The sequence below is a fragment of the Amphiprion ocellaris genome, chromosome 12 (assembly GCF_022539595.1).
Source record: "Amphiprion ocellaris isolate individual 3 ecotype Okinawa chromosome 12, ASM2253959v1, whole genome shotgun sequence".
Lineage (NCBI taxonomy): Eukaryota > Metazoa > Chordata > Actinopteri > Pomacentridae > Amphiprion > Amphiprion ocellaris.
The window spans coordinates 22,300,163-22,310,310 of record NC_072777.1 but is presented as its reverse complement, the minus strand read 5'-3'; the positions used below and the strand labels follow the sequence as shown (position 1 = coordinate 22,310,310).

Genomic DNA, 10,148 nt, shown 5'->3' with positions numbered 1-10,148 from the left:
TGTGCACAAACTACCTAGCAAAGAATCCAAATCTACAAATATTTGTGGCCTCTTTCTTCATTATTACTGGTTTATCAGTGATTAGATCCACTGTCAGCTTTGACATCCACATAGGCATAGTTGCTCAACACTTCTAAGGATTTATATAAAACCCATTAGGCAAATAAATATTGAAACAGGACAGGAGACCCAAAAGAGAACTTACAGTACATACCCTCAAAGTTGTATTTGGTCCAATTAGATGTCTGCTTGCACTGATGCTGGGGAGAGGTATGTTGAGAATAAGACTGTACCAAAAGAATGATTAAGGTGTTACTTGTCCTGCCCTGACAGATGCAACAAAACTTTTAGAAGTCAGGGGGATGTCAGAACACAAATGGTCTGAACTTATTATTTATAAAGCACTGAATGGCAAAATGCCACAATACACAACTTTCTTGTTAAACTGGTCCCAAAACCACTATTCAACTCATTCAAGCGGTTGTGTAATGCTCGAAGTCCCATGTGCTTCTGCTGAAATTGGTAAAATTGCTTTTAGCTTTAGTGCTGCACGAAGTTGAAGGATTTTGCAGAAAACAAAACATTTTACAGCTGTATCGGCCAACCAGTTCAAATCCACAATCATAGACTATCCTGCTTCTGAATGTGACTGTTTTTAACTGTTCCTTTCTTTGTTGTCTCGTAAATTGTTGCTTCCTCCATGTTTATTCTGTTGACCGTAATCTTGACATCACTGTGGATGAGGGTTTACCCTCAAGGATCCCTCGAGATTCAAATATGGGTTGAATCAATGAAATATCATTCTGAAGAGAGTCTAACCAGGTTTATTAAGTTTTGGCAGATCATGACTATGAAGAGGCATCAAATGAGATGCTCATGCCACCTTATCAGTGTAGCCTATCAATGACATGACATTGATAGGCTACACAACGACAGCATCAGCTGTTCCCAGAAACAAAGATGAATTCCTACATATTGTGACTCTCGGTGCCACTCCATGGATGTCGGTGAATCCGCTTTGAATCTTGAAAATTCCATTATTAAATATCTGCCTATGATTTGTGAAGAAAGGACTCTTTTGGCTACAGTTAATAAAATATTGTAGTTGCTGTTCTCATTGCTCACACAGTACTTTGCTATTGTGTGATCTTGCAGCTCATTTACATAGTGATGAATAGAAGTTTTAATTAGTTTTTGTTGTTGCCTTGAAGACAAAGCATAGATGAAAATGTTTCCGTGGTATGTGTTTAGACAAATAGATAAGTTGTCTTTATCCTGATGTGTGTTTTTGACAGTTCCTTGAATTATCAGCTAGATTTTCAGGATGTTGGTATGAGATGAGTGCATCCTATGATACATTTCACTTATGAGGACTTCAATCTTAATTTTCCAGTGTATGTTTGAGAGTATATCCTGTTCCCATCTGGGAAATACTACTACCAATAAATTTTTATATAGATTAAACAAAATAAATATAGCGATAATTAGTGATCTTTAGGATTGCTGGCTGGTGGATATGCTACCTTTGGACAGAGCCAGGCTATGTCATTTCTTTATGTAAAGCAAACAGCTGCTGGCAGTAGCTTCTTATACACTACCAGTCAAAAGTTTGGACACACCTTTTCATTCAATGCTTTTTATTTATTTGTATTATTTTCTGCATTGTAGATTAATGCAGAAGATTAACAGTTTTTTGTTTACAACATAATTTAATATGTATTCTTTTATAGTTTTGATGTCTTCAGTATTAATCTGCAATGTATAAAATAATGAAATAAAAAACATTGAATGAGAAGGTGTGTCCAAACGTTTGACTCGTAGTGTATACCAAAAGTTTGAACAAATCCTTTAAATTCTACTGTTAAATGTTGGATGAACCCCTTTAAAACTTGCTAAAAATCATCACTTTGCATAAATGTCCTGATTTTGATTGTCGAAAGCTGTTTCCCATGAGGACAGAATGAAAGCAACCAATTCACGCTCTGTAGATCTGGCAGTGTAACATGGATCAGTGCCATAATCTGTGGATGCCACATTTCTCTGGGCTCTGTGACATTGCACAACTTGCGGCTCCAGGAGTTTCACACCCTGCTTTCACTGGTCAGGCTGTTTCCACACATCCACACTGGCAACTCTGTTATATCTGCTTCTATGTCAAGCTCGAGAGAGCAATTCATATACTGCATAGTTTCATCGACCTGTTTCAGAGCACAGGGAGAGCTGGGAATTCTGCAGCGCTTTCTCTGATGTCAAAAACGAATTACAAGTATAATTTGTGAGCTTACAAAATCAGATTTTAAATCCCAGTGGAAGCGAGGCCACAGACAGCTCAGCTAATTCTCTCTGACTGGCGGTTGCTACTTTCAGAGCAGTGCAACTGAGCCTTAAAAGGGAATATTGTGCTGTTTGACAGGTGAAAACAAAGTGGACATCTGGAGGATCGAGTGTTGTGTTGAAAGTGGGATGACAGTCTATTCAAGTAAGTGGAAAACACTTTTTAAAGAGCTTCATCCATCTTACATTTTGATTTTTTTTTTCCCAGTTTGGATCAGCTTTCAAGTCTAGTTAGAGAAATAAAGCTCACCTCAGCCAGTTAAGTGATTTGAAACAATAATCTGGCATTAATGTTTTTGTTTTTTCTCATGAAAAGCTGCTCTTTGCGAAAGAGTGTCACTGCAGTGTGTGGGCACTTGGTTTGCTGCTTTGCTTTCCTTTTGATGTCAGAAAGGATTGTCTCTGCACACAGTGGGCTTAAAATGGGATTAGCCACAGATACATTTCTGATTTTCCACCTCCCTTTATGTTTGGCAAATTATTTCAGAAACGTTACTTTTTCAACTCTTTTATGTGTTTATATTTGAAGAAGCTCTTGAGTACATCCATATTACTCATGCAAACCTTAACTTAGCCCCATTTTATAGAGACTAGTTCTGCCAAAATCTACATGGACCTTTGTAAAATGTGGAATTTTTATGTGACATCATACATTTGCCTGTGATGATATTGATTTGTTTGTGGCAGGATTGTAGCATTAGAAGGAAGCATTAACATGGTTGCCACACAGTATTCTAGATTCTAACCTTCCACTGTCCAAAGACATCCATGTTAGGTTAACTAACTAAACTGGCTTGCATGGTAGTTGGTCACTTTGTGTTAGTGATGAACTGGCAGCCTATCTACCATGCCCAATGTCAACTGAGAAAGGCTCCAACCCCCCACAAGCCTCTACAGGATATAGGTATAGAAAATAAATGGATGGATGTTGCCATGCTAAATAGGTGACAAATACCTGCTGAGGACCCCAAAACCAAAAATGATCACCACTCATCAAAACATTTTCAACCTCGACACCGCATTTCCTTAAGTCCCCGACAATTCGTTTTCCAACTTTGAAGTAAGTCGGACGAATTGTAGTTGAGAAATACGAACACCAGGCACACAAACACACAGACTTCTTCACCACTGATCACTGTCTATAGTTAAACTGGATGTTTATAGACAGATGCTGCACATACAGACAGAGATTCCTACTTGAGTTTTGCCCTTGTCATCAGTTATTGTAGCCAAATGCACTGGAACCTAAAATAGTCCAGTGGTGCCACATATCTATGCACATACTGAATCTATAGCTATTGTGATTTTACAAGTACTTCTGTAGTAGTATTGCATGGGTCTGTCACTATTGCACATGCACAGCTGGGATTATTTTTTACCAATATCAAAGACAAATATCCTCTATCACCTAATAATTTCAGTATTAATCAATTTAATGTATGTACATGAACCCAGTGTCATTATATCCAAATATTATATGTCAGATACAGATATTTTTTTATTGAGGTTAGCTTATTATTTTAGCAACCACAAGGAATGAAAATCTGTCACATGTAGCCATTATGGCATTTTGTTTTGGCAGCTTGTTCTTGCATGTTTAGTTGTTAAATACAGCTCTGCATCCTAATATGCAATGGAGGTATTTATGTCTCATTAACCACTTGCTGTAGCTTAGTAAAACCTTTGCCAGATACTGCACTTAAGATCAATTATGAGGTACTCCACTTGAGTATTTCTGTTTTATGCTAGCCTTTAACATAACATATAATTTACTACTCCCATTAGCCATGTTTATAACTAAGGGGTTCATTTATTTATGATATGTTATGTACATAATGTTGATTGTGTTTCCATTTTAGGATGCGTTGTTGAGTTTTTCCTACAACTAATACAACTATAGAGCAATTTTTTTAGAACAATTTTAACCTTTGTTTAGAGCAAACCATATTCCTCCCTATATATCTTGCTGATTGACAACTGTCATTGGTTACATACAAAGAATGTGACAAAGGCAGAAAAATTAAAAAATCTATTAGATACGAAAATAATCGCGAACAGTGCTGCTTTACCTAATGTTTTGTGTGGAGGGTTTTACTTGCAAATGGAAGCGTTGGCAGTATCCGTTTGATTACCATACAGTTCATCTTTAAGCAGCCATTTTAGCATGAAAGAGGTTGACAGAAGCCTTTTTTTTTTTTTTTTTTTTTTACAGATTTTAAATGTAAATTAGTAGTTTAGAAGGGTACACACAACTCTTGGTTACACAGAGAAACAGATCCACAAGCACATACTGACATGCTAAAAATGTTTGGTGACTGCAGGTATTTTTAAAGGCGTAAATTTGGCAAAAATGAATGTGAAATATTCTCGGTAATCAAGGAACAATAATTTTCCAGTCAAAATAACTGTTTGTCTCTTCCTCTCTTGCTTTACACCCTCCACTCTGCAGGGAAGATGCAACACTTGGTATGGTTGATTCTGGCAATGCAGTGGATGGTTGAATCTGTGGAGAACTGTCCTGATATCTGCAAATGCTCCAGGAAAGCAGGCCCAGAAAAGTCAGAAGTCAACTGTCATAAGAGGGGACTTCATGCCTTTCCTTCAAACCTGCCCCCTGATGCTTGGATCCTCAAACTAGGCAAGTTCTTTGCAGTTAATCAAATCATCCCTCAGACTCCTTTGACATTCAAGAGATGACGTATTTCATCTGGTGTTGTTCGGTATTACTGTGTCAATAACCAACTTTTGACTGCTTCCGGAAGGTGAGAATGGTATTACAGACCTGAAGGCCAATTCTCTGAGATCAATTCCAAAGATTGAGAGCATCAACCTGGAACGCAATGCCATCAAATCCATTCACCCCAAGGCCTTCTTTGGTGCAAAACAGTTGATGCTTCTCAATCTTTACGGCAACCACATCTCCACCCTTCCACCAAGGGGGTTTCAGGTAAAGAGTTTGAAGAGGAATAAACTAAATGTGCACTGAATGTCACACTACAATAGTCTTACCACAAAAAACAATTCTTCTTCCATGTCTACAGGACCTCCTGAACCTTCGCTTTCTAATGCTGGGGCAGAACCAGATTGGTGTCCTCAAACCTGAGATGTTTGCTGGTATGAGGAACCTGTCAGACCTGGACCTTCCTCTCAATGCTCTTACAATGCTCCCAGCTAATGGCTTCAAACCTCTGATCGCCCTCAAAGTGTTGGACCTTTCCCTGAATCGCATTCAGAGAATCTCTCCTAAGGCCTTCACTGGACTCAGACAGCTATTGTTCCTCAACTTGGACAATAACAGGTCACTAAATCATACAACGTTTCACATAAATGTTGCACATCTAGTGGTTGCTGAAGCAGACTGACTTTCAGGAATCAGACTTCTTTACTGTGCTTGACAGAAAAAAACACTGACGATGGATTCGAACTCTATTGTTTGCCATTGACTGCCCAACTGTTACTTATAGCTTACAGAATGTGTTTATTAAGCTTCTGTTGTTAGCATGTCAGGCAAATTACTAACAATTATACACAAAGATTTGCATCAAAGGTCAAGAAACTTATTCATTACATAAAACACAGTTTCACCACTTACATATTCACAGGTCTGTCTAAAGGGTTCATATAATAAAACAGTTGAAGATAATAGTAGCAGCTCAGTCCTGGTCTTACCTGTATTTGGTCAGAGTAACACTCTAGCACCACAAAATTTCCCAAAAATGTGTAACACTGGCGATTTAAAAAAAAAAAAGTCCTAGGCAAAATGAAAGCAAAGTAAAAAAAGTATATATTACAATGAAACCCTGCATATTTATTTCAATATTCTGTCTGAATAGAAAATAGTGTAACTGGATTTTGTCCTACAGTATGTTTAGGCCAACGTGATCATAATCTCACTATTATTATTTATTTTTTCATCATTGTGGTTCAAGGACTGCAACACTGTACTCCAATGCGGGGCAAACCATTTATTTCTATGTCTCCAGTATGGATCATCAGTTCACTAATGCTGTTTTTTTTTCTCCTAGAACACATGGGCCTGTCTCTCAGCATGACATCAAGTATTTATCCAGCAAATGAATGCTTAGGTCCTCTTTTGTTGCCTTCTAAATTTTAAAACAAGTCAGCTGGAAAGAAAATGTTCCCATCAGGAACAAGCCTTTTTGCAAAATGGAAAAAAAAAAAATTTAATGAAGTACATACTGTAAGTGCAGAATGAGGTTTCATTGCTTCAACATTGAGGGATTGAACCACGATAGAAAACTCAGACAGACAGGAGTTAGTAATATTGTGTATACTATCAACAAATGTGGAGCACCAGTTCAGTATCCACAAAAAACTGAAATTATCATTCCTACTTTGCAGTAGGGTTCACGGTGTGCTTACATTGATGAAGAGATTCTGATTTTCTCCCCATATCCAGCGTGAAGACGGTTCCTGCTGGAGCATTTAGGCCGCTACGATCTCTGGAGATGCTGGTTCTAGACAACAACCTTGTGTCCACGTTGACCCTGTCAGCTTTGGATGGTCTGGACAATTTACAGGTAATATTATGCTGTTCTGGTTTACATATAAACAGGGAGTCAGGTGATTAAATGAGATGCAATCATTCTGCTTTTACCTTCATTTAGAAAAAAACTTACACATGGTTTAGTCTGGTTAGGTGGCCTTCCTAGTAAAACTAAATTTGACTGATTCATATGCTGACTGTGATGCCTTGTGTTAAACTTTCTCTGAGTATATTAATCCTCTAAATACAACAAAAATAAATGTACTGAATATTGAACCAGGAACTCTACCTGAGGAACAATGAACTGGAGCACCTGCCATCTGATGTGTTCAGCCACATGCCAAAACTTTCTCAGCTGGCACTCAGCGGGAACCGCCTGAAGACAATGGATGGAAACATGTTCACCCATATGCCTGGTAAGACTACCTGCCTTTTAACTGTCCCATTTTCACAGGAAGAGACGAGTGACTCAGAATAATAGTGGTTTAGGTAATTGTATTTATAGAGATGACAGTAGGACTCAAATTCAGTAATAATCTGTCTCTTCTTGGTGTCAGAGTTGAGGAAACTGTACCTCCATGACAATCCGTGGCAGTGTGACTGTAACATTATGTCCTTGGTGCGGTGGATGGGACAAACCAAGGCCATGTTGTCTCCTCGAGAAGCCCTGAAGTGTGTGAGTCCTCCAGAGCTCCGAAAAAAGAGCCTTGGCAGCCTCGAAGCAGGAACGCTGCTCTGTCGCGCCTAACATCACAAAACCTGGAAGAAGGATACAGTGTAGACTCGGACCCTTGGAGACTCAGATGATAAACTTATCGTCACAACAGTTTTGATTCTGTAGTTTGGGCTACTGTTTGTAAACTTCGCCTGTTTCTTGTGTCATTTCTCCAAACTGCAACGCGATCAGTATATTGCAGGTTAGTATATCCTGAAGAGTGGCATAATCATGTTTTCAGCTAAATATATAAACAAATCTTACCTTTGAAAAACTTTGATTGACCACCATTTTTATTGTTTCTTAAGACAACTTCTGTGGGTGTAATTACAACCTATGCTAGCATATGAAACCCATAAACTGCAGTTAAAGCATATAAACCTGCAGTTGTGATGCTTTTGCTGTACAGAAAGATTGTCCATTATCAATATATTTTCCACTAGCAAAGAACATGTGTTGTTGCTTATCTCCAAACCAACACTGAGATTAATATTATAATCTCATATTGCTTGTCATATGGAGACTATGCAGGTTTGGAAAGTGATAGATTACATGTAATGGGATTACATTAATCCGATTTCAGGAAATGGTTTCTTTAATCTTTTGCAGCTAATGTAAAAAAAAACAACAAAAAAAAACAACCATTAAATTTCAAGGATAGTGAATTGATAGACTGTCAGGATTCTCTGCAGCATAAACTAAAAGTGAAGATAGTTGGAGATAATGTAAATTTATTGAATTTGTAATCTCCAAATACTTTTAAAGTGAAATGAGAAAGATGACACAACAGTGATGCACTACGTGACCAAAAGTATGTGGATGATGGACAGTCTCCAATCTTCTAGTGTCAGGCTTTTCCTCAAATACCAGTTTGTAGAAATTTGCTCCAATTCAGTCATAACTGCATCAAAACCAACTTTGATTCTGGTTGAGAATTGAATGTTTGGTACCGTTGAGGTCATGGCTCCATGCAGATCAATCAGATTCTTTCACAAAACCAGCATCATCCATATAGTTTTGGATGTGAAGTGCATAAAGTGGCTTACACAGTGGAAACAACCTGTTCTGCAGAGTTTGCTTCCACACTACATCTTCCCACTACATCTCACTTCACACTACGATTTGCTTTTGTTGTACTGCAACCTTTCTCATCCCTGCTGCTGTCAGACTCTCACACTCTTCAGGTTCCATCGACAGGCAGAGATGAGGACAGTTAGATCAATTTATGGAGGGAATCGGGCGGAGATACAGAGAATAAGAAAAGTATGACAGGAAGGTTGGTGGGGTTGAGATGGGAGTCGGGGTGGGGGGTGGGGGGGTGGGGGTTGTTAACTGAGCAATGATATCCTGCCCTAAGCTTTCTGTAATTGACAAGGTGACTCCCATTGACCTCCTCGCACAACGACTTTGACATGCAAACGCTGGTGTCTCCCACTCTAGCGGGGGAGATAATCGCCATAATTTCCACCTGCATTAAACCTGCTATTATAGGAGAGAGCCTAAGAACAATATAATAGCTGGGCTTTGTTCTGAGCTGCATCTTCTTTCGCCTCCGTTGGTGGCTCCTGCATATAATACGGCAAAGTCAAAAAGATTTTTCCCCCCTCTCCTCTCCTCTCTTCTCCTCCTTTCTGCTTTTTTGTTTCTTTTAATAGGCCACTAAACCTATCATCTTAAAGACGGCTCACTCTGACGACTGAGACCAAACAACAGCATCTCAGCAGTTCACAAAATGGAAATATTTCACGCTTATCAGCTTTCCTGATGATCTGATCTGAAATGGGAGTGTGAATTATAGCAGGGAACACTCGTTGCTTCAATGTGTAATGTGGACATAGTTATATAACAGAAACTGAGGTACATTTAACTGGTAGTACCGTTGTGGTTGTGTTTCTTTTCTTTGTACAAGATGACACTGTTTAACATGTTTTTGTGCCCTGGGTGTTCAAGATTCCTTGTAAAATGCTCTGTGCAGTAAATAATGTATTATGATAGTGTGCTTTGGAATAATATTTCATGCTACAAGCGTGCTCTCTGTTATTTTTAACTATTCATGCTGTTCAGTTTTGTGTACTGGCAAAGTAACATCCTTAGCAGATAATGGCCATGCAGCCTTCAGGTTCATATAAAATACACAATAAAGTGTTTTACACTTTTTGTTTAAGGTTTAAATTGAATGGGTATGTTTGATATGCCAGTTCTTTCACAATAATCTGGTATTATCTGTTATTATATTTTATTAAATACAGAGAATTTTGGACGTATGTGTGAAAAATTATTCACCATAAGTTGAACCTTTCAAACAATTTCTCTCTATCTTCCAGCAATCGTACACAACAATTAGCCCCAACATTAAAACCACCTGCATAAATTGCATATGTCTACTTGGGATACCAAAATATGATGCTGGACCTCTCAGGGTATCCTGTGGTGAAACCAGGAAGTGGGCAGTCGTTCCTTTGGATCCTTTGGGTTGCAGTGTGCGGTCTTAATCACAGACTGTATAATGACCCGTTTAATCCCAAATTTTTCCCTGCAAATTAAGTGCATGCATTTTACTCCTTAGGCCTCCCAAACACAAAATACGTATTA

At 38.4% G+C, this 10,148-nt stretch overlaps 1 protein-coding gene across 1 annotated transcript; it reads left to right on the top strand.

Moving 5' to 3' along the window:
* The first annotated feature begins 2,146 nt into the window (after positions 1-2,146).
* si:dkey-1j5.4 (leucine-rich repeat-containing protein 15) lies at positions 2,147-9,816 on the top strand. Its single transcript, XM_023263498.3, has 7 exons — positions 2,147-2,479; positions 4,784-4,972; positions 5,097-5,281; positions 5,376-5,632; positions 6,755-6,875; positions 7,122-7,257; positions 7,399-9,816. Exons 1-7 carry the CDS (start codon positions 2,464-2,466, stop codon positions 7,587-7,589), a joined length of 1,095 nt encoding a protein of 364 aa, XP_023119266.2. The 5' UTR covers positions 2,147-2,463; the 3' UTR covers positions 7,590-9,816.
* The last annotated feature ends 332 nt before the right edge of the window (positions 9,817-10,148 follow it).